Source organism: Equus caballus, chromosome 7 (assembly GCF_041296265.1).
Source record: "Equus caballus isolate H_3958 breed thoroughbred chromosome 7, TB-T2T, whole genome shotgun sequence".
In the NCBI taxonomy this organism is placed as follows: Eukaryota; Metazoa; Chordata; class Mammalia; order Perissodactyla; family Equidae; genus Equus; species Equus caballus.
Genome location: NC_091690.1, coordinates 96,255,526 through 96,280,639, shown reverse-complemented (window position 1 = coordinate 96,280,639; position 25,114 = coordinate 96,255,526). Strand labels below are relative to the sequence as shown.

The 25,114-nt window shown below is 42.5% G+C and overlaps 1 protein-coding gene across 1 annotated transcript in view; it reads left to right on the top strand.

Annotated features, from left to right (window-relative positions):
- LGR4 (leucine rich repeat containing G protein-coupled receptor 4) overlaps window positions 1-25,114 on the top strand; it is a 95,139-nt gene that overhangs the window by 33,946 nt on the left and 36,079 nt on the right. Inside the window, exon 2 of the mRNA XM_023646195.2 lies at window positions 15,373-15,444. Within this exon, the coding sequence (XP_023501963.1) occupies window positions 15,373-15,444 (72 nt within the window). The remainder of the gene's footprint in view (window positions 1-15,372; window positions 15,445-25,114) is intronic.

The window sequence follows — 25,114 nt, the reverse complement described above, 5'->3', positions numbered from 1 at the left end:
TGTGTTTCTTTTCCTTCGCTCTTATAAATCTTGCCCAGTTACCTCAGGAAATTCTCTCCCTTTCTTTGTTCTATTCCTGGAGCCAAAATAAGAAAAAAATATAGTGGTCATGGTTGATATTCATGACATTCATGCTATGATAAAACCTGCTGACAAACGATTGAACTCCCCATCCTGTGGCTAATAGATTTACTGAATACTTGGCAGCATGTGACGCTGTAGCATTTTATCTCCTCGAAACCTTTCCTTCAGGTTCTTCCCTCGCTCATGCCTGCTCCCCGCCTTGCCTTCCTGTTTCTCTTTCTCAAACTGAGTTATTTCTAAAACTCTTTTTCTCAGCCATTTTCTTTATTTGTCTGTCTGCCCTCCCTGGGGGATGCCGTGCACCTGTGCGTATTGATTGTCCCACACCTTGACGCCCTCCCTGAGGCCTCGCCTCAATTCTGGGTTGAGTTCACAGCCGCCTGCTGCTAACGCACGTGATCTGCCAGCCCTCACGCTCTCCCTCCTGTATGTCCCCAGCGCAGGGCAGCATCCCTCTGCCAGCTCCATGGACAAAAAGCCACCCTGCCATCTTCAAGGTTCGCCTTTGCTTTTTCCCGGCCTCTGATCGCTAAGTTCTGCTGCTGCCTCTGAGTGGGCGCTTGTCTTTCTTTCCTCCTTATCCTTGTGCTGCTGTGTCGGTTCCAGAGCTCATTATCCTGCACTGTTGTGTTCTCCATCTCCACCTTCTTGCCTCTACAGTCACCCTTTATATGACCACCAGGACGTGTCTGTGCATCTGTTGGCTTATGTATGCCAGGTGCATAGGGACTGCTCACAAAATGCCAGGATAATCCACCTTATTCCAGAAAGCATTCAAGATGGCTTTCAAAAATGCATGAGACAAAACAATAAATAAGTAGACGAGAAGACCGGGACTGTCCTCCACCCCCAAATTAGGACGAGAAAACATGGGTTGAAGACAGGAGTTACTGACTGTGCCCACCTAACATAAACATGAAAGGGGGCCACAGTTCTAGCTCAGAGAATCTTGGCAGCCGATAGGAATAGGGAGAGAGAATCAACTTCCGTGATGCCACATTGTCCGCAAGATGAAAAGGACACGTTGTGCAGGAGGAACACAGCCGTTCTTGGAATTGAGGTCAGAGAGAACTTTTCCCCAAGGGATATCTGATGAAGGGAACACCATGAGGCTCCCTGAAGCAGAACCTCATCGCATTCTTACAGTATCCACGGTGATGCTGCTCGTAATGTCACTCAGGGGGGCCGGCAGCAGAGTGCCCATGAGTGGTTCAATAAAGGCAGTTGTAAAGGTGTGGAGAATGTCAACATTGTGCACATCCACCGGCAGTTCTTTGTAAGGCAGCCTTCTTTGGGTTCCTTAAAAAATCTTCCAGAGTTCTTGTTCCTGTCCTCAAACTCCTTCTTATACCGACACTCAGTGTCCCCTGTCTTCTGAGCCTGAGCTGTCTCTAGGCTTGCCCCTGACCCCTGCTCCACATCTCTTCCAGGGCTGTCTACGTGCTGTTTCCTGAAGGACAGGCTCTTCCTTCAGCCTTAGAGGCCCGCCCCTCTCTACCTCTTCACCTGGCTTTGCACACAGCTGCTTTTTTTTTTTTTTTTTTAAGATCAGAGGAAATGTTTTACTCATCGTGCCAGTAAAAATTTGTTGAACAACCACCACAAAAGCTCTGAGATCTTTAGGTCAAATTGAACATACCACCGTCAATGCATGCTCACCTTTTAAAAGTACCCAGAGTTCCACTTTGGAAATTTTGCCCTATTATGACTTCAACGACCCCTATTCTTAATAAGTAAGAGACTCTCCCGGCATTTCCTTGGTTACCTGGGGGTCGCGCTGTTTTCCTCCCTCCCATTGTTTGGTTGCAGCGTTTGTTCATTATTTCAGCTACTGTGTGGGGCTCAGCCAGCTCTTACCCGTTAACCGAGAGTCCAGCACCATTTAACACGTGGTTTCTGGGGAAGTTGTTTTCCCAAACTCCAGAGCATATTGCTCCAACAGAACTGCTACACTATGTTCCAGTTGAGGGTGGTGGAACGAACCCTGGACATTGATTATCTTTTTGATTCTGATCTTGGTTCTTTGATTAACTAATTAATTATTTAACCCCTTTGGGTCTCAGTTACCTCATGAATGAAATGAGATGGTTAGATTAGGTGGTTGTTGGTGTTGATGCTAATAGTAGGAAGAATAATAGCTGACGTTGCTTGAGCGTTTGCTGTGGGCTGGTACCATGCTGGACGCTGCTCCGAGGGCCCAGCGTCTCATCCTCACCGTCGTGTTCTGAAGTCAGAAGTGTTATCCCTTATCCCCTCTTAGGCTTGAAGAAACTGAGGCACAGAGAGACTAAGGGATTTGCCCAGGGTTGTGTGGCTGGTGAGTGAGCAGAGCTGTGTTCAAACCCGGGGCTCTCAGTCCGGCTTCTGGGAGAAACTTAACCACTACGCTTTCTAGTTCAGTGGTTCTGTGAGACTCTATTTATAGGACAAAGCTTGTATTTTGAAATTTTGAGGAAGAAAAAGTAGTTTTACTGAAATTCAACTTTACATCATTCCTCCCTAGCTATTTTTAAATCCAGGAACTTGTATTAAATGAAAGCCTTGCTTGCTTTCTTGCTTTTCCCCAAATGTGTTTGCATATAGGGTTATTATTTGGTTATATCAATAGACACTGGGAGGAAATCTGTCATGAAGCCTCTTTGCTGTCCGTAAGAAATGTTGTGTTCTTGACTGTGTGTCCTGGAAGCAGATCAGGTGTCACTTGTAAAAATGAGGCTATTTTATGTGCTCCTCCTGTCTTTCCTCTTGCAGCCAGGCCTCTGACTTCCTTGGCATGGCTGGGAAATTAAGCCTGTCGAAAAATTTCTTTTTTTGGAAATGTTAAGTAAGTACTTGCTACCGTGACTGTTAAAGCATTTAACGCCGTGTCTGGCATGTCATTCACTCAGCTGTGGCCACACATTGTGCCAGAGGCTTGGGATACAGCAGTGAGCAAAACACACCCCTGCCCTAATGGAGTGTCGGGTCCAGGTCGGGGAGCGGGATGTTGACCAAAGTGATATTTACAAACTCTACGGATGCTTGAGAAGTTGTTTTTCATGTTATTATCATCATAATATCACACAGGTGAGGAATTAGCCTTTTAGTCAAGTCTTCCCCAGGGCAGTCCAAACCAAGAATCCTACTTCCTACCATCACAGCTCATCCCGTATCATCCATTCAGGCCTTCTGCTGTTACTGGGATCATCATTTAATTTATCATCCAAATGCCCGTACCTGTGAGAGTGAGAAGGAGCACTATTTGTAATGATGCTGAGACAATAGATGTAAACTGGGCTTGTCCCGGGCGGACTGGGGTGTGTCGTCACTGCCCCTGTTGCTTTCTGAATTGATCCTCTAGTCTTACATTCTTTACTTATGGTTAATTAAGCTCTTTATGGAGTGTGAGAGTGTGTGTGTGTACGTGAATGAATCAGAAGTGTGTATCTGATTTCACTGGGGGTTGGGGACATTAAATATTCTCTTGCTTATAGAATTTATTTTCTAAGACAGTATTTCTTCTCTGCTTATCAATTTAGTAATAAAAGTGATTCAACAAAACATCGAGTCAAAGCAGAGTTGGGAGATTTTCTTAGATGAACATCCTAAAGCAATAACACTGAATGTGTTTTGATGTTCCTAGCGTGTGTGTGTGTGTGTGTCTGTGTGTCTCTGTCTCTCACTCTCTTTTTAATAAACAAATTTCAGGGTGGCCCATTGTTTGCTGTTCAGGTTAAGAAACAAAGGACCAGATGACCCATATTGATCTCAAAAGTTAAAAGGAATTGAAGTATTTTTTTCCTGGGACTTTTTAGAACTTAAACACTTGTCACAAGTGGAGCTGCCCATGAGTATTACAAAACCAGATATGAGAATCTTTGCTCCCAAAGGTTCAGGGCCATCTCAGATTTGATTGCCTCGCCTCTTCTCTACCGAATAGATCATTAGTGACTTTAATGAGTGCTAAGTCGTTCCTAAGGGAATATCTTGAATGACTACAATTCAAGTCCTTATCAATGTCTGTTGACTGTAAAACAACAAGTCAAATGACTTAGAATTTTGAGTCATTCCTTTAAGGCTAGAATATGTTTTATAAACCTTTTTAAAATGGCTGTCGGTGGGGAGAAGGGGCAGAGTGTCTGGTGTGTGTGCTGGGGAAGATATTGCATGCCTCGTGGCCTGAAGGGAAGCAATGGCCCCACAAAGCCCACGTTACAGGGAAGGTGAGATCCAGAGAGCCCGCCTCTGGGGTCAGGCCTTGACCGTGGGCAGCTGGCCTTCGGGGTATAGACTGCCTCATCACTTGGAATTCTCCTCTTGCCCAACATAATGAGGTCACTGCCTCAGTGTCTTGGAAATTGGGGCTCCTGCCTAGGGTGATTACTGGGTGTACAAACAGTGCTTATTGGAAGACCCTTTTGGGATTTGGGGCATTAGAAGGGATTTATTGGAGTGTAGATTTTTTTGGTCTTTTTTTGTTTGTTTTTAACCTTTAAATCATTACATTTATCTAAGGATGGATTTGTTTCATCAGGTTATTTATAAACATTTTATGCACAGTAAGTGAAAAGTGTCATAACGTTATCATATACTTCTAAAAACCCCAGTAGAGCCCAGGGTAGCCAAGTAGAAATTTATCTAATTCGGCTTATTTGTTGCCAGTTCTGTTGAAGCAGTTGAAAGTAGTAGCGTAATAAAATCTTTTAAATATGCATGTATGTGTTGCGCTCTCTCTCTGTTTTTTTTTTTTTTTGGTGAGGAAGATTGGCCCTGACCTAACATCTCTTGCCAATCTTCCTCTTTTTGCTTGAGGAAGATTGTTGCTGAGCTAACAAATGTACCAATGCTCCTCTATTTTATATGTGGGATGCCACCACAGCATGGCTTGATGAGCGGTGTGTGGGTCCACGCCCGGGATCCAAACCCATGAACCCCAGGCCACGGAAGTGGAGTGCATGAACTTAACCACTATGCCACCAGGCCAGCCCCCCACTCCTTTTTTTTTAATAAGCAAATTTCAGGGTAGCTCATTGTGCCATTCCCTCATACCATTACTGTCCATTTTAGAGAGCCGATGTCACTAAAATAGGAAGATTTAAAGGTCACTCCATCCATTGGGCCAACCTTGTGGTGCTGGGAAAGCAGCTGTAGTTTTGACTCCATTTGGAAGGAGGAATGGGAAGTGTTTGGCTTGGATAGCCAGTTCCTTGTCCTCATGGTTGTGACTGTGTTTCACAGACGATGTGTGTGTCTGAAGTCGAGACTAAGTGGTATATACGAATTTGAGGCTTTGCAGCAGGGAAGCCAGAAGTACACCAATGCTGAAACAGAATTTCCTGAGATAATACCTGCCTTTACTACGTTTGATGCATTCTGACATCTTTCTGTTTTATTCTATTCTTTCCTATTTCAGTTAAAAAAAGAAAAGTTGGCTATGACCCATTAAAATGATTTCACAACCCATTAATTGGTTGTGAGCCCAAGTTTAAAAAGTATGCGTCTAAACAGAAGTTTTTGTGGGTGTGCATGTTTGAAGGCAAGGACCATGAAGTCATGTTTTCCTATCAATGGTGTTAATAACTCTAACCGTAATAAAACATAAACCGTTTAGTTAATTAGAATATTTACCATAATAAATGCCGTTGGATTGATTTCTTTATGAATAGTGCATTTTGTCTGCTAGGATGAGGTAATTGAGTGTTTCCAGTCTGCCCAGACGCCATCCTTCACGATGCCTCTTGTTGATGTTAAATGCACTATTGAAATAGCATTTTGTCTGTGTGTCTTGGCTGGTAATGAGCCCTGCTTTGTCATCGTTGGGGTCACCAGAACAGCTGTTGACACCCAAAGAATGCCTGAGAACACCCGTTAAGTAGCAAGAAAACAAGGAATATTATAGTTTAATCCTTGTCTGTTCCATGTCATGCCAGATGCTGGGGTCCTTGACCAAACCATGGGGTGGAAAGTAATGTTCTTTTTGTCTTTGGGATTCATGTCTCTTTGCCATTTAGTAAACGTTGCTCCAGATTTAGAGCATTTTATATTTTTCTCTTTAGAACACATCTCACACTTGAAAACAGACTGTTTAAAAAAACAGAAACAAAAAGCCCTGAAAACAATCAGAACTTGGTTCAATATTAGAAAATATTGAATTAGCCTAATTAATTTTATTTTTTAAAGTTACCATTTTAAGGATGTGGAATTTAAACCACACATGCCTTTCGCTGTGATATGATGTTTACACACCGGCGTTTTGTTCTGTCTGCCTTCTGACTTGACAGGTTAGCATCTCCTGGAAGAACACACCCTTAAATGTCTCCTGGGCTGTGTTGCTTCATCGGGAGCTTTAACAATTACAGCATAAAATAGTACCTTTGGAAATGAAGTCATGCGTCTTTCTTAATTGCCGAACCCTTGTAATTCTGGAGGAGGTATGTTTAAGTCTGTACTCATTCACACACTTGCTAACACAAGCAAATGTGCCTACATATATAGGAAAAACGTGAATCTAAGGGTTTCTTGTTTTCTACTAATTATGCATGGAATGTGCAGAAGCAGGAATGGCAAAGTGGGTTCACAATGATAGATTTGGAAAGGACCTGAGAAGTTAGTGAGCACAAAAGATTTTACAGTAAAGGAAGCTCAGTTCCAAGGAGCTGTGTTTCTTTTTCCTAACTTCTCCCCTTTTCCTCTCGTCATAATGTATGGCTGCCAGAATGATCTTTCTACAGCAAACCTGACATGCTTAAACTTCCTCTGGCAGCTTTCCATGCCTTTAGAATAAAGCTCTGGTTTCTAGAGGTCACATCCAAGGCCTTTTCTGCTTGTCTTGGTGGCTTCTCTTACCACTTGTAACCATCCTGCTCGTAATGCTCATTTCCTGGATAGTTTTATCTCTTGGACCACTCTGGCTTTATCTCATGGACCATGCTTTCACACATGATGTTCCCTCTGCCCTGAAGGCACCCTCTACCCAAACAAACAAGTTATCTAGTTCAGAGTCTTTCAATTTTGTTTCCCTATGAACCCAATGAGGACGACGTTTTACATCACAACCCAAAATATATTTATAAAATCTAAATAATCGTCAGGAAACTTATCTTGTGTGATGTACTTAACTTTGATATTAACTATTCATTATATTTGTTTTAAAGAATGCCATTTGCCATCGCTAAATAGATTTCATGTCCCTCTCCGTGCTGCCAGCTTCCTCCGGGAAGGTTGGAAGTGTTTGGGGAATGTTTTTAGTTGTACTAATTAAGGTGCCGGGGGAACAAGGATGCCAAGCCCTCGATAGTGAGCAGGATTGTCTTGAATAATGAAGAATTCTTCTGCTCAACATGCCGGTGGCGTCTCTGCTGAGAAACAGTGCCGACCTAGTGAGTGAGACCCCAGATGGAAAGAGAGCTCTCTGAAGTAGGGTCTGCCCTTCACACCTCAGCAGGCAGCCCTGCCTGGGGAAGCCTTTCTCCAGCTCCAGGTTAGGGCAAGCCTCTTTTCTGCTGCATTACATGAATCCCAGTATTTACTTGTGGTTTTATTATTGCCTTGTCTGACTTGTCTTTCTGTGCCCGGTGCCCAGCACACAGACACAACCCTAATAGGTGCTCAGTAAAGAGAGAATGAAGAGACTCAGCTCAGTGTCCTAATGCAAGTGGATAGCAGATGTTGGGGAAAAAAAAAAAAACACAAAAAAGGTAAAAAAAAAAAAAAAAAAAAAAGGGACTGCAGGTTTCCTCTCTCAAGTCAGTGCTGCGCATCACATGATCTGGATTGGGGTAGAGCTGGGAGAGAGGACCTCTGATCATAGGATGAATTATTTTTTCCCATGGGAGAAATGTGAGAAGGTGGTATATATATACTTATTTGTAAAAGGGCAACATGGAGGGGCTGGCCCCGTGGCAGAGTGGTTAAGTTCACGCGCTCCGCTGCAGGCGGCCCAGTGTTTCGTCGGTTCGAATCCTGGGCGCGGACATGGCACTACTCGTCAGACCACGCTGAGGCAGCGTCCCACATGCCACAACTAGAGGAACCCACAACGAAGAATACACAACTATGTACCGGGGGGCTTTGGGGAGAAAAAGGAAAAAATAAAATCTTTAAAAAAAAAAAAAAAAAAAAAAAAGGGCAACATGGATATTGAGGTTTAATTTCCATATGGTAAAATTTGCACTTTTTAAATATGTAGTTCTGACAGTTTTGATAAATGTGTATAGTTGTACAACTAACATCAAAAGCAAGACATAGAATGTTTCATCACTACAAAAAGTTCTCTCGTTTCCCTCTGGAGCCAGCCTTTCTCCCCCCCCACCCCCCAGCCGTTGACCTCACTGATCTGTTTTCTGTGTCTAAAATTTGCCTTTTTCAGAATGCCAATCAAATGGAGTCATACGAGGTGTAGCTGTTTGAGTCAGGCTTCTTTGACTGAGCATGAGGTATCTGAGATTCATCCACGCTGGTGCTTGTATCAGTAGTCTGCTCCTTTTTGTTGCTGGGTATTATTCCATTGTATAGATAGACCGAAGTTTCTCTATCCGTTCACTAGTTGAAGGATATCCGGGTTGTTTTCAGTTTGGGGGAATTATATTGTTTATACCTAGCATTGCTGGGTCATGGTCATAAGTGTATGTTTAATTTTATGAGAAACTCCCAGGCTGTTTTCCAAAGCGGCTGCACCGTTTTGCATTCCCACCAGCAATGTGTGAGGGTTCCAGTTGTTCTGTATCCTCGCCTGCACTTGGTAAGCGTCAGCTATTGTGTTTTTACATTTTAGTCATTCTAATACTCGTGTGGTATCTCACTGGGATTTAATTTTCATTTCCCTAATGACTAATGTTGAACATCTTTTTATGTGCCTTTTGCCGTTTGTGTAATCTTCTTGGGTGAAGTGTCTGTTCAAATCTTTTTGCCCATTTTAAAATCAGGTTTATTTTCCTATTGAGTTTTGAGAGTTCTTTCTATATTATAGAAGCAAATCCTTTATCTGATAGGTGTTTTGCAAGTAGTTTTCTTCCAGTCTGTTTCATGTCTTTTCATTCTCTTAACAGTGGCAACACGGCTTTGAAAGTCTTTAATGGAAAAATTCTAAAAGGCACTCAAAAAGAGGTTTTTAATCCATGAAAAGAGATGATGACAAAAGGAATGAAACTTTGTTCTCTGTATCTCCTGTAGCAAAGGTGTTATTTATATTATTTTTCAAGATTTGGAGCTGGCATTCTCTCTAGCCTTTCCGTGTTGTTAGGGAGGTTGTAAACTAGGATGCTCCAGCACCTTAAGTAGCTAGTGACCTTACAGGGTGATGACTTTGTCTGCAGTGACTAACATTTCTTTTTGGGGGTCGGTATGGTGGTCATCGCAGCCGTCCTAAGGACTGCAAGGCTGCAAAGAAGGAAGTTGTGGATTCTTTCTTCTGGGAAGCCCTGAGCCTTTGCGCTTGAAACACCAGGGAAGAGGCCAGATAGCGTGGAGCCAATTTATCCTGCTACCTGAAACTAGTAGGGGTGTGGCACACGGCATTGGAAGGGGGTCTGATGTCACATCTTGTTGGATTCTAGTGGTGCTAAAACCTGCAAGGTCAGGAAGACACCCTGAGCAGCGTCTGACTGAAGTGGCATGCCTACTGTTGGCCCTGTTTCTGCAGAGTAAAGAGCAGTCGTCTTCACGTGGATGTACTTGCTGTTCTTATGCTTTCATACAATGATGCATTTTAAAGAGGTTAGATTTAATTGAATGTTGGAACAATGTCTTAAACTAATAATTTAAAAATAGAGTGGACTGATGAATTTTAATAAAAAAAGAACCATGAATATATCTTTTGATATAAAAGCCTGGCCGTCCTGGCATAGCCCCTTGCACATATGTGGATAATGGGTACTTTGTAAAGCTGTGTTAGATGGATGACAGGGTACCACCTTTTCTCTTGTAAAGGAAAATCCTTAATTAATTTCTTTTCCTTTTGGCATTGTGGCTTCCAGTAGCAAAGATGTTCCCATCCCATGATGTGTGGCCTGCTGAAAATAGCATTGAGTGATATTAGACTTTGATACTTACCCTTTCATTAAAAGATATTTTCAGAGACGATTTTTTTTTCCATTTTGCAAATGAATCTTAGGTGTCAAGGGATAAACATGTTCAGAACTGTAGGATTTCATATTTGTAAAAACATATACCATGCATAGAAAAAGAATCTGTAATGACACCCATGAAATATAACAATGGTTATTTCTAGGTATTGATATTGTGGATGGTTTTTTCTGCATTTCAATTTTTTAAAAACAATTAACATAGGCTACTTTTGTTATCATAAAAAGGTGGGGAGAAAAAGAGATTACTTGCCCGAAGATATGGAATTGTGTAGAAAGGGAATTAAACTCTTGATAAGCTTTGAGTAGGACTTTGGTGTCACTTGTATGTCTGTGCTACTTGTGGATGAGAAATTCCCTTCAGGTTTGTTCCACCAGAGCCATTCTTCAAATTTAGTTGTAGTTTCTGTTTTGGTTTGTGCTGTAGACATCTGTGCATTAGAGGTTGGCCTGAAACTTTTGGCTGATTACAGAAGACCCTAGAAGAGTCACTGGGGTGGTATTAGTTCTTAACTGTTATCAGCATGTGTTTGTTGAGTTTAAAGACATCATCGCCATTCTCTAGAGAGCAGACGCTAGAATGCTGTGTTCTCTAGAACCTGTGTGTCGGTTTTTAAATTGCTGGGTAATATTTGAGGTATAGTGATCAACAATATGGCAGCAGCAGTACGGTTTTATCTAATACAAATAGGAAGACTTATTCAAATTTAGATAACATTGGGTCAATCACAGTATATTTAAAATTAAATAATTCCATGGCAGAAGGCCCGGTCCTGGCGGGCGTGCAATGGTGGAGTCCACAGTGCACACGCTTGGCCATCAGCAAACAGGTTAGGCTTGCTTAGGGAGCGTTTTACAGGGATTTTAAAAGGTACCTTGTTGAAACATGATGTTCCTCTTTACTCTGTAGATATTTCAGCATTGGTGAATTTTATGAGGGAAAAGAGATGAATGTTTAACCACTGGGGAGTTTTAACAGTTTCCATTAAACAATTGCACCTTTAAATTTTAATTTTGAAACCAGTGACTGCTGTGTTTGAGTGTTCAGCTTTATTTTTTCAGAGGAGTAATGTGCTTTTGTGTTTCTGATCTCTGTTGTAAGCACATGGGGTGTTGCACTGTGTGGGTCTCTTATGTAGACCTTTGCGCTGTTCCAGTTGGTGTACCTTGAGAGACCTACCCATAAAGAAATCTGTTACGGAAGAAATCAATACAGAAAAGACCCCTTCAGGCATTGTCTCCCGGCTCAGAGTTCTAGATCCTATCCCCTGCTTTATCACTAAACTCCTTTAGGTCATCCTGATCTTTTTGAAAATGGCTCTGGTCTTCCCTTGTTCTTTTTTTTTTTTTTTTTTTTAAGAGTGCTTGACTGTCAGCAACTGGGCCTCAACTTTTTTCTTTTAAAATGAAGTATTTGATCTTGAGGGGCTCTTCCAGCTTAAAATCTTCAGCTCTTGGGGTTCTGGAGTTCAGAGTCTAGTTTCGTAGTTAGGAACAACTCCAGGTTGTAGGTCTTCTGCATCATTTACTGTTGCTCTCGTGTAAAAGTGGGTTCTTTCTGGGAAAGAAGGCCACCGAAAGTCCCTGTGATTCTTGGCCTGCAGGCTCTCAGCCCGCCAGATGCAGACAGCTTCCAGGAACAGCAAAAACATGGACCATGATAGGAGATACCTGTTACTTATTAAGCTTCTTCTGTGTGACTTGACATTTTCTGATCCTCACAGCAATCTACAAGGTTTGGTTATTACTGCCTTCATTTTTCCAGATGAAGGTGCTAGGGCTCAGGAAAGATGAACAGCCTGCCCTAGATCGCACAGCTCGTGGTAGTGAATCCACAGGTAAACCTCGGTCTGGCTCCCAAGCCGTACACTTCCAACTACACCAGCCGCCTCCCAGTAAGGCCATCATTTCTCTTGAAATTACCCTTCAGAGGCCTTCATGGGTTGGTGGCGCTCAGACCTTGTGTGAGCTTTTTTTTATATATTTATTGTCTTCATAGGAACCTGGGATGGCAAATCCCTGGGTTTAATTACAGCTGTTACTGGCAAGATTGTGTTGCTCATATGAATGTCAAGGCACTGCTCTGGGGCTGTATCTTCTGGCTGGAAATTTTCTATGCAGCTTCCTTTCACTTATGGATTTTAATAATTTTTATGGCTTTTGAGCCTAATATATTTGTAATTATTGGCACAGGGCTTCCATTAGTAAGTTGGGACAGTTACTCATCAGCCCAGCATCCTTTCCAACCTCAAGCTCTCTTGCTGGTGTCGATGATGTCAGGTCTGGAGTCTGCTCTGAAGGCTGTCTGTTGGTTGTTTATCACCGTTAGCCCTCATTATTTTAAATGAGTGCCCACCCACCTTATACTTTGTAACCACATGTTTCCAGAGCTGCTCTGGAGATAACATCTTGTAGCAACCTCCCCCCCACCCTTTTTTTTTAACCTTAGTTACAATGTTTTGTAACTGAAGCCCAGAAAGTATGAGAGAAAATACTTATAAAGAGAGACCCTCTCTAGGTGTGTGAAATTCTGAACAATTTGGAAACAAGTGTTGCTCCTGAATCTGAAGGTTTGAAACAAAACCTCACCATGTGTTTAACATCCATTAGTTTGTAAATATGGAGTCCCACTAATTGCATTTATAGCTCACAGCAAAACTACCTGTTATGTCTTGTTAGTCTGAAGGGAAAAAAAAATGAGAGAATTATATAGGTGTATGCGTTTTAGAAAATTGGAATGCAGAGACTAGTATGGTGTAAATTCTCTCTTAATTATGTGTCTTTTTCTGGTGAGGCGTTAATCAGTTTTTCTGTTACTATGCTCCTCACCTGAATTCAGGTGTGCCAAACTTGGAGGAAACTGAACGTACGAAGGGCCTCCTTTTGTAAAGTAATAAATCATGGTTGTCCCTCTTTCTCCTTTTATTGGAATGACTCGAGAGCTCCAAAATTGTGTGATATTTTATAGAATCACTGCTTACTCAGATTATTATTTTGCCTTTCAACGTGATTGAAGGTTTTGTCATATTCTTAAGGATTTTATGGGTTAAGGGCAGATGTGTTTCCAGTGGGGGTGACTCATAGTTTTGTAATGGCAAGCTAATAGTCTTTAAATTTTGTGTTATGGTAAATTTTTCAAAAACATACCTTTTCCATAAAATGAACCTCATGTATTTTCATCAGAGAGGATGGACCTCTCCATGAAAACTACAGAAAAAGGTGAAGCCTAGGGGTCTATCATGTCAGGCCAGGAAGCCCCCCAGCTGGTCCGTTCAACTCCCTCATTTTACGGGTGGGCACACTGAGACCCAGGTTTACCCAGCAGCTGTTCGGCGGTGCGCAGAGCTGAGCCCGCAGCCTCTGAGCCCTCTGTCCATGCTACTTCTCCAGCGTCTTGCTTGAGTGTTTATGAGAAACAAGGGCTCCACTCCCCCTCCCCAGGGATAATGATAGCTGCCTACAGGAGGATGGGAGCCTGTGTTTAAAAATAGTAATTCCTTGAGAAGTATGTTAATTTTTTTCATACGTTATCTTTATTAGAATTTGAGTTGTTTTCAATGAGATAAAAGTTCAGAATGCATGTGAGTCTCTATGGTCATAGGATTCATCCCAAGGGAAGTTTCATGCTCTAAGAAATATGTATGAACTTTGGTTCCCCAATGTCTAAAGCTATTTATAGTTGTTTTTTTTTTAAATTGTCAAGCAGAAGTGCTCACCCTGAGATTCGCTGGCATCTGTGCCAGGGTCCCTCCCCTGCTACCCTTAGTGGGACCAAGGGCTTGCTTTCTGTCTTCACAGCCACTGGAGAGAGGTAACAGGATTAACTGATACTTGGGGAGACTCTGAGTTTGCAGTCAAGATCCTGGACTCTGAAGTTCACATTTCCCATTACACCCCGTGTTGGGTGGCCTTGGGGAGCTTGTGTACCTCAGTATGCCTCAGTTTACCCCTTTGTAAAGTGAGATTTTATCAGAGGTGTTATCACATTACCAGTATTCTCTGTGTGGGAGCTGCCACTGCTGTTGCTGTTTTTGCTTCTGCTGTCACTGTTACTCTCAAGCCGCAAAAGTTTTCCAAACCTGTCTTGGCAAGGGCTAATAAGGAGGCAGGTGAATTCCGTTTCTCAGTTTGAGTAAGAGGACAAGATGGGGAGAAGGGACTCACCCACCTTGGTACTGAAGGTATCACCTCCTTTAACAGAAAATTCCGCCTGACTAAAGAAGCAAAATGACACGGTGTTTTTATTGTTAGCTGATTTTGGCGTTTTGTTGTTAGCTGATTTCTCTTGTACCTCCTTATACTAACATGTCTAAACCAGTGATAAGAAAGTTGCACGTGTGAATTTTCATGATGATGTCTAGAAAGGAGAGACCTGAGGGCTCAGCCACAGACTTGAACAGGAGATAAAGGGCAGAGGAACCCGAGAGGGGCCACCGACCCAGTGCGTGCTGGGACCATCCCTAGTAAGGCTGCTTTAAGTTGCCTTTCACTGCGTCGACGCTGAGTGGAGTGTGGAAGGAGAAAGCCAATTCAAATGGCAGCTGCCAGGGAAGAAGGAAATGGTTGATAAAGTATGTTTTAACTGTTGGAACAAGTTAATTGTTGAGTTGTATCGTCAAGTGAGTTCCCTGCTTTCTGCTGCCCCTCTAAGGAAGAGCTGGAACAGCCCGCATACCTTTCAAGTACACACTTGCCTCCAGGCTGCGTCTGTTCATGGGCTAAAAGTGAACGCCACTTACAACTGTTACCTGGAGGACTTTGATAGGTTTAGCAGACAATATGATGGAATACAGCCAGGACCTGTTATTGTCCCTGACAGTGGTTTCAGAAGCCACGCTTGGCGGCACAGCTCTTGTATCAAGTCCTGGAGTCTTCATTTGTTTATTTTGAGCAAGGACAGGACTCGGAATAGCAGAGCACTGGGCAGTCCAACTGGCCCACTTGCTGTGGGTAGTTTGAGGCATCCTTTTCCAAGGATATTTAAAGGGGGGAAAACCCAGGATCTGGGCACATTTCTAAATTATGGGACATAATTTATAATAAAAGATTTAACTTTTCTCCGTTTTCAGAGCATCACATTCTAAAGCCAAATTCTGACCTGTCTGTCTTCTAATCTCCTTTTTCTTGCTTCTTTACAAAATGTCAGCACCGAATTATTTTTCTGTTAAATTCAGTGTTTAAGTGTAGTATCACTTAGTTAATGCTCTTCTTAACTTCTGTTTTCCAGAGATATCAGTATGAACAACATTACTCAGTTACCAGAAGATGCATTTAAGAACTTCCCTTTTCTGGAGGAGCTGTAAGTATTACTTTGAGAGATGTTTTTTCGTTTGTTTGTTTTTTCCAGTCCTCTTTGGAAGCTCTTTATAACAGAGAGAGTCTGATGTTTTCTGTTAGGGGACCTTCGGATAGCCTAGTTTCAGGGGGCTTTGTGCAGAGGCAATCATGTTTTTGTGGGAAACGAACTTGATGTTTTAAGCAATATAGTTGCTGAAGTTGTTTTGAGAGCCAAAACTAAAAATGCTACTTCTATAGGACTTTTTCACTACAGTTATTATACCCGTGAAAGCGGCAGTGACACAAGTTGATTGCAGCGTTATCCGGAGATGACAAGGCTGCTGTGTAATTACCACTGTTGACAGAGGAGCTGCTGGGTGGGTAACCCAACCGTAGAAATAATACAAGGCATTTCAGGGTTATGACACAGGAGACGGTTCATCCCAAGGGAGTGGAAAACCAAGCGTAGGTCCCCTTGGACATTTGCGACTGGCCTTTGGGGACAGGGTGAAGGCGTGGAGAATCGTGTCTCTCAGAGCACCTTCCGCTCTAAGAATGTTTCTGAACTTGTCAGTTGCATCTCACATTTCCAGTTTAACAGTTTGCGTTGTGAGAAATTTCTTTCCACCTGTTGTAGCCTCCATTTTGTTTTGCTCTCTATCCTTTTTTGAAGTTCGTAATCAAATTAGGCATGTTTAGATTTGAAAGGGATTGGGAGCCATATATTTTAAGAATCCAGGTGAAAAAGTAAAATCTGACTCGAATCAAGTTAAATATAGGCTTTTAATGGCCAAGCTAATGGATTATGTAACATGTGGAGGTAAGAAGGTGACAGTTAGATACTAAGAACATCAAAGAATATAGCCCTGAAGGAGTCTAAGTTCTCTTTCCCCCGTGTGTCCTGCAGCCCCACTGCCGAGCATAGACCCAGAGTGTCTCTGTCCTAGCTCAGCCCCTCCCCCAACACGGGGACCAGGAATCAGAGATAAACCATGCAGGTTGTGCGCCCTGCTGCTGACAAGAGCCTTGAAATAGCAGTTAAGGACTTAGTAAAGTTTAGGGGAAACTTTTCTTCCCACACTACTTAGTTGAGCACCGCATTCCCACAGCAAAAACTGAACGGAGATTATTTGCCGCTTCCAAGCTTGAGAACTGGGTCAAGTTACTTACCCTCCTCTGCTCCGGGTCTTTGTCTGTAAGGTACTGAGAACAATAGCCCCTCCCTCGTAGTGTTCTCGTGAAGAAGGAATGAATTCATGGATGTTAAATGTGTAGGAGAGCGCATGAAACAGATGAGTGTTATGTAAACGCTAGCTAGTATTTCTTTTACTGTTTTAAAAGTGCATAAGAAAAAAGGCAGTAGAATATGTACCAAATATTATGTTTGGGTAAAAGGATTAAATGTGTATTTTATTTTATTTTTGCCCATTTTTTTTTCTTTAATGAACATAAATTTTCTAATAAATGGGTATTCATTTTTAATTAAAATTTTAAATACAATTAAAAAGGAGTGAACTGTGTATTTGAAGCCCCCACTCCCCACTGCCCCTAATCAAACTTTAAGATGCTTTTCCTATTTTTTTTTAATTTCACATATAGTTTTAAACTAGGATTAATCTCCCTTTACAGAAGTAATTATGCAATGAAAGGACATTAGCAAGTGGTTGTTGAGCCATTGTGTAACCACTGTGGGGTGGGTGACACACCAGGTGGGAAATGCAGATGCTCTCCTGCTCTGGATGGGGCGACTGTGTGTGGACCACCTTTGCTGTTGCCCTTGATTGCCAGCTCCGCTCTGAGGGGCTTTGTAGTGAGGACCTTATGTGGAGTCGAACCTGCTTAATCTCCTGAAGTTCGCATCTTGGAGTTCTTAAGGTCTCGAATGACCAAGCATATGTCAAACTCATGAGTTCTGTCCACCAAGACTTTTAATTGGAACCAAATTCAGTGTGACTGCTGGTTCTTTGTGGCCACGTTCTCTCTGTATTCTGTTGTCGCAGAGTTGGGAGCCCGTCATATCAAATCAGTACACCTCTCCAAATATTGTGTGGGATTTCAAAAATGAATTCAGTTAGGAGAGCTGATGTTTAATTTTAAAGAATACTTCAGAGTGGTCTTTAATGCCCTGGCAATACTTCAGGCATTCAAAGGAATTTTTTTTCCATGTTAATATAAGCATGGTAAAAAGCCCGTCTTTTTTCTTTATAAAACATTGTAGTTGATTTTGACATTTTAAAGTGATGCTGCCATGACTATTATAATATTTCATAAACAGCGTAACCATTGGTCCAGAAGTCATCTGGAATTCATTTAAGAGGGATTGCGAAGTTGAAGTGCCCTGAGTAAAAATGAATGATTTATGGAGGGCTTTTTCCATGATGCTTAATGAGGTACACTTTACAGGATGTGACCAGTTTGGCCAAATTTTATGTGATAACCCAGAATTCTTGGAGTATTGCGTGGAACCACTTCCTGACAATAAATAAGAAGTGTTTAAAGATATTTACACATTCACTTACTCTTTCAACCAATACCGAATCCTGCTCTAGGCCAGGTCCTGTGGTGGGTACCAGGGAGACAGAGACAGGTGAGTGTGGGCTTCGTCCTTAGAACTGACAGTCTGTCTAGAGCTGTGCTGTCCAGTACCATAGCCGTTAGCCACACTATTTAATTTGTGGCTATTTAATTTCAGATTTAAAATAATTAAAATTAAATAAAATTTAAAATCTGGTTCCTTAATTGAATTAGCCATTTTTCAAGTACCCAGCAGCCCCCTGTGGCTAGTGGCTCTTGTGTTGGACAGCACAGGTTTCGAACATTTCCAACACTGCAGAAAGTTCAGTTGGACGGCGTTGGTCTAGAGGAAGAGATGGAGCTAACATTGAGTGCGGTGTGGTGAAAACTGTTGTGGAAGTCTTTGCAGGGCAGTGGAAGCCTGAAGCAGCACATTTACTCGAGACTGTCGGATTTGGGAAGAGCTTCCTAGAATAGGTTCTTCTGAGTCTTGAAAGACGCATAGGAATTAGACAGAGGAGGATGGGTAGTAAGGATGCTCCAGGAAGAGCCTATGGAGTGTGCAAAGGCACAGACATTCCAGAGGCATTAGTACCCATGAAGTGGTTAGTTGTTCCTATTGAAATATAGAGCAAAAGAAAGAGAAGAGTCAGGGGATGAGGCCAGATCATGGAGGGACTTATTAAGCTGAGGAGTTTAGACTTTATCCTGAAGGAGTTGAACTGGATAGAAGGGTGAGTAATAGGGACGAGACGAAGATTTCTGCCCTGAGTGACTGGATGCTGATCACTGAGACTGGGAACCCAGAGAGCAGATCTGTTTGGGGCAGGAAGAATTCAATTTGATAAAGATAATGGTGGTAAATAGGGTACATATAGAGCTTTACAATGTGTAACAGTCCATTCTTGTTAACTCTGTGAGGCGAAGCAGTTTTGCGGATGCAGAAGCCAAGCCAGAGGGTAAGTGGGTGCCTCTTCCAGGTTCCTGGGCCTGGTTTGCAGTTTGGTGGGACTTGAAGTCAGCTCTCCAGAGCTCTGTTCCTTCTGAACTGCCATGAGTGATGTGTATGTGTTCTCAGGGAAACAGTTCAACCAACTTTTCAGTGAAATGTACTTTACCTGCTATTGTTGCTAGTTGATTATTTTCACCTTTAACCTTCTTTCAAAAGTTTTATAGTTCGCAATCATATAACCCAGTGATTCTCCCCCAAGAATACAAAAACATAGATTCTATCCCTAAATTCAATACATACAGGCTCTGAAATCTTGGGACAGTCTCTTGATGTTTGCACCTCAGTTTCCTACCCTTTAAAATGTGGCTCCTCCCTGTAGGATTGTGAAGGGAAAATAGGATAATTTTTATGAAAGTGCTTTGTGACCACAAAGTGCTGTGTCCACGTGAGCAAGGTAAATTTCACTAATCCTCTTAAACATTGCAGTCTTTCTTTTTCTTGAGTATTTAGAGGAAAGATTGTTTTGCTTGGGGATAGGCGTGGGAGTGGGACAATACAGGTTTCTGTTAGCGATGTAAAAGGAAAGCCGGGGTTCTTGGAGAACAACGCTCATTTAGCATCGACAGGACCTGTTGTCTGACGTGGCGCTGCCATGACTGTTTTCGGCCCTGCTGGAGACATGTCAGGGCTGGGGAACGGCTGCAATGCGGAGTTGTGAAATTGATTTAATTAGAAACAGCAGAGGGAATAGCCAACCCCTTTTCCACAGGCGACCCCTGAAAACTCCCCTGGGTGTTACTTTGAGATTAGATGTCGCAACAGCGGTGGAACCGTCGCCAGCTTTGGCAGTCGGGGAGTCATTGTTTCGTACACACTGCGAGACTAGGATCCTTCCATTTGTTTCAAAATCTGCTTCGACTTTGGAGCTGTGCACAAGGCTGAAGTGAAGCATAGGTCTCTGAGCACTAGTTCAAGGTCACTCGTCCTTGTTTTTCATTTGTAGGACAACTCATTCTAAGTGGAGACATTACTTTACGAAAGAGCGCTAGTAAATATTTTGAACAGGGAGATTTCAAATCAAATACAAACAAAGTGAGTCAAAACTACATTTTTTTTTAAAGATTGGCACCTGAGCTAACAGCTGATGCCAATCTTGTTTTTTTTCCCCTGCTTCTTCTCCCTGAATCCTCCCAATACATAGTTGTCTATTTTAGTTGTGGGTCCCTCTGGTTGTGCTGTGTGGGTTGCCGCCTCAGCGTGGCCTAGCAAGCGGTGCCATGTCCATGCCCAGGATCTGAACCAGCGAAACGAAACCCAGGCCACTGAAGTGGAGCGTGCGAACTTAACCACTCAGCCACAGGGCCGGCCCCTAAATTGTTTTAAATAGTTTAATGTGTCTAATACTTATATATAAAACATTTTATATACATTTATATGTGTGTGTATATGTATATACATATATATGTGTATATATATGTGTGTGTATATATATACACACACGTATAAAATTTCAGATTTAGAAAATGTTGCAAGCATAAAGAATTGTTGCACGTACCATTCACTCAGATTCCCCAAAGGTTAACATTCTCCCTCTCTGTCTCCACACACGCACCTAATATAAAATGTAAAGTATATGTCCATTTTTTTCTGAACCATTTGAGAGTAAGTTGGAGTCATAATGCCTCATTACCTCTAAATATTGCATTGTTTTATTCCAAAAATACAAACATATTGGCTTAAATAACTGCAGTACAGTTTTCAAATTCAGAAAACTAGCATTGATCAATGTTATTATCTGATCTGTAAATCTTATTAAAACTTAACAGCTGTTCTACTAACATTCTTTATAATAAGAGAATCAAATTTCTGGTTCAGGAAACAGTATAGAACCACAAGCTGCATCTGGTTGCTGTGTGCTGACAATGTGTTTTAAATTTCTAAAACTGTTATTTTGTGATCTCTATCTGATTTAATGCATATAATTAAAATTGGTCAAGCCTGGCAAAGGGAAATTATTTTAGGGTGCAAAGGAAGTAATAACAGCAGCCCACATTTATCAAGAGTGTATTAGGGGCTGGAAACATCATACCCACCGCCTGACTTACTGCTCACGGGCCCTTACCCTGTGAGGGAGACAGCACTTATCATCAGCCAGCCTGCAGATGAGGACCTGGAGGCTGTAGAGAGGTGGAAAACTCGCTGTGGTTGTGTAGTAAATGGCAGAGCCAGGATTTGAATCCGTGTTGATCTGATTCAAGTTTTTCCTGTACATTTCTCAGCTATAATATTGCTTCAAGAGGCACAGGATTGGAAGGGAGCTCGAGGCCGTCCCCTTGCTATCATCTCCAACCCTGAGTGTGTCCGTAGCTGACCATCCGGGGTGGTTGGCTGCCCAGCCTTTCCCTTAGTAAGTTCATTCAACAAAAAATTTATTTACAAGGGGCTGACCCCTTGGGCAAGTGATTAAGTTCGTGCGCTCCGCTGCAGGCGGCCCAGTGTTTCGTTGGTTTGAATCCTGGGCGTGGACATGGCACTGCTCATCAAACCACGCTGAGGCGGCATCCCACATGCCACAACTAGAAGGACCCACAACAAGAATATACAACTATGTACTGGGGGGCTTTGGGGAGAAAAAGGAAAAAAAATAAAATCTTAAAAAAAAATTTATTTACGAGTTCTTCCTAGAAGGAGATTTTCTTACCCAGCCATACCATTTTGCATGATATATTTTATGTTTTCAAGGCTCAGTAGCAGATGAGTGGTTTGTCCAAAGTACCACAGTGAGTGAGTAACTGAGCCAGAAGTAGACCTGCAGAGTGAGGTGCCATTTCCACTGTATCCTGTCAGCCTGTACATCTCTGGGATGTGTAAGTAGTCTCCAGTAGTCTTACTGGGGTGTTTAGAGCTATAGAAAGTAGCTGACTCTTGTTCTCTTCTAAGACTTACAAGGAATTTCCTTTGCTTCCAAACTAGAGTTTGACTTGCTTAGCGTTTACTCCCTTGATCAACTGCAGTAATTTCCCGGAAAAAGCAGGAGAGCTCCTCAGTTGCTCTGGTGATATTTGACAGTTAAAAATATTATGTTCTTGGAAGCCTTCTCTTGTTCCACTTTGTAGCCATCTGGTAGGTGACTTGATAGCAGAGATCCCACCCTTACTGTTGGGAAGGACAGGGTGCGCTCATGGAGGAGGGTTGCTCGTCTGATGTATACTGTTCCCTAGATGCTGTTTGGGAAACTCAGATTAGTGAGTAAGGCTGAAAAGAGGGAAATGAGAAGGGACCTTGTACTGATTGGACCTACCATATACCGGATAGGCCCTCTGAGAACAAGCAGTGTTTTGTTTTAACTCATAAAGCTCTGTGAGCTCTCTTTATTCCCATTTTGCTGATGAGGAGGCTGCACTTTCTTCAGGGAAGTTCCGTAACTTTCCCAGTGTTGTACAGCTTGTTGGTAATGGACCTGGGTTTTTTTTAAAGATTGGCCCTGAGCTAACATCTGTTACCGATCTTTTTTTCTTCTTCTTCTCCCCAAAGCCCCCCAGCACATAGTTGTGTATTCTAGTTGTAGTCCTTTTAGTTCTGGACCTGGGATTAATCCCAGGTCTGACTCTGCCCCTGTAGATGTGGAGAGGATGAGGAAAGACTTATCAGACAATTCATTAATTCAACAGACTTTTTTTTTTTTAGGTAAAGCACTGTATTCAGTGTTAAATGGGATTCTTGCCTTCAAGAGAGATGAATGGTAGTAGAGTTATGGGAGTTCAAAGAAGAAGAGAAATAACTTCTAGCAAGAAAGATTAAGGATGAACTCATCAAGAGTTGGCACTTCTGGGGAGTCTTGAGAGATAATAGGCGTTATTCACGAGGAAATGTGGAGAAAGGAGCATGAGCAAAGATATGGAGACAGACCGGAGTGATGTGGGGTTTGGTTTGGTTGTAGTCCTGAATTCCTGAGAGGAACTATGGGAAAGAGACCTAGAAAGGAGTTTGGGGCCAGACTCAGGGCCTTTCTTGGCAGACTGATGAGGAGTTTCAACTTTTGGTTGGCTATTGAAGTTTTCTGAGCTAGGAGAGGACTTGATCCGATATGGCCTTCAATCTGTAATCTCATAGCAGAGGGCAGGATTCTGGAATTGAGAGAGTGCAGGGAGACAAAGACGACACTAATGGCAACAGTGCAGGTGAGAATTACGAGGATCTGAATTATAGCCAATGAGGGGCAGCGAGGAGGAGGAGGGCACCTATGCAAAAGGTGTCATGGAAATCAAATCAAGAGGATGTCTCTGCTGGAAACCTAGGACGTGTCATCCATAACATGTAATTTTAAGATTACCAGGAGCCTGGTGGTGCTTGGACAAAATTAAAGGCAAGACAGAAAGAGTAATTGTTTCAAAAGAGAAGATATTACATGCAATTTTGAATATAAATACTGGATTTACGTGAGATATGGATGGGGGCATCCCTACCATGTAGGCGCTCCCTCCCTGTACCACTTCACTCCCTACCTGTAGCCAGGTGTGGAGTCAAGAATAGAGATTCACAGGTGTTGATTTCGGAGTCTTGCATTTTGAGGTGATACCTGGGAACGTTGGATTGAAAAGAGCTTGCCAAGGTAGAGAGAGTAGAAGGAAAGGGAAGGAGGCCAAAGACAACTCCTTGGGAAACCTTAGAATCAGGGTGTGGGAAGAAGCCCAGGGGCCAGAGCAGCAGAACTAGGGCAGAACGCTGCCCCAGGAGCTGTGGGAGGAGAGGTTTCTCACAAGAAGGGAAGGATCCACGCTGGCATGCTGGGGAAAGGGCCCATGGCCAGATGCTGAGCAAAGGCCTGGGATTCAAGGTTTTTGAAGAATCATTTCAGTGGGGTTGTGAGAGTGACTTTGGGGTAAAGAGGTTCATCAGGAGGCAGGCCTTTGACAACTGCCACTAAGAGGTCACTGGTTTTTGGAGAGTAGATAAAGCTTGGAATGTGTATTGTATTTGACAGGAGTCCATAGGATTTAAGAGACAGAAACCCAGCTGAGGCATAATAGAGGATTTATTGTCTCACATAGAACTAGAAAGTCCAGAGGTGGAGGTGGAGGTGGCTTCATGTGGTCCTGGATCTTAGGGTTTAAAAGTTCTGAGAGTTGTCTCATGCTCTCCGCTTCTTAGCTTCGATTGTCTCTACTTTTGTATTTTGACTTCATTCTTTCCTGCTGCAAATATCGTGTCTCCATGTGATGGGAAATACAACCTTTGGGAGCCCCAAGGTCATCCTTACACCCAAAATGAATATCCAAAGTCTTCCCGGCTGTTTTATCTGAAAACCCCAAGGAGGACTCTGGTTGGCCAGACTTGCCTCATGTGCCTGTCCTCGAACTACTCACTCTCTTGAATGTGGTATGGTCCAATCTGGGTCATGGACTCATCCCCCAGGACCACTTGGAGTGGAGAAGTCTTCCCCTAGTGGAAGGAGAAAGGGGAAGGAAGACATGCCTGGGAGAAAGAAACCATAGTTATTACAGTCCACTAGAACCTGGTGACTAGGCATGCTGTGGGAAATATTCGTTTAATTGGGTCAATCTGAAATGAACACAGGATTGCTGAAGAACAGAAAGGTCCCAGTTGAAGCCTGGGTAATATAAATTTATAGTAGAATCAGCGGGCTCTGTAACTTTGTCCTATAGTGCTCAGCCACCTGGAAGTGGAGGTAGTGAAAGATGGGATGTACTCAAAATTGGGGTTTCTAAGTCAGGATTTCAGAGGGCACTCAGGGAAGTTAAACAGGAGAATTAAGCAAGTCATCGTTAAAGTGTTGGACTTGAGATTCAGAATGCGGAGAGAGGAAAACAGAACAACAGTGTGCTGGCTCATTTATTTATTTTAGCAAAGCGAATTATTTGTTCTTTGACGAAAAATAGTAGTGACTACAAGTAAATGAAAATGTATTTGATTTTCTACTAGCATTATTGAATTTTCTAGCAAGGAAATAGACTAAGACATTTTTTTCATGTATTGTCCACTCTGAGTCAAACCCTGCTTATTTAACTCGATGTTGTATGCTTTAGTTAAATCTGAACCTTTAACTCAGATTTGTTCATTATTTTCCCCTATTCACTCCTTGTTAGTTTGGACTATATGTATACATCAAAACTAGAAATTTTTTTTCTGCTTTGTCTCCCCAAATCCCCCCAATACGTAGTTGCATATTTTAGTTGTGGGTCCTTCTCGTTGTGGCGTGTGGGAC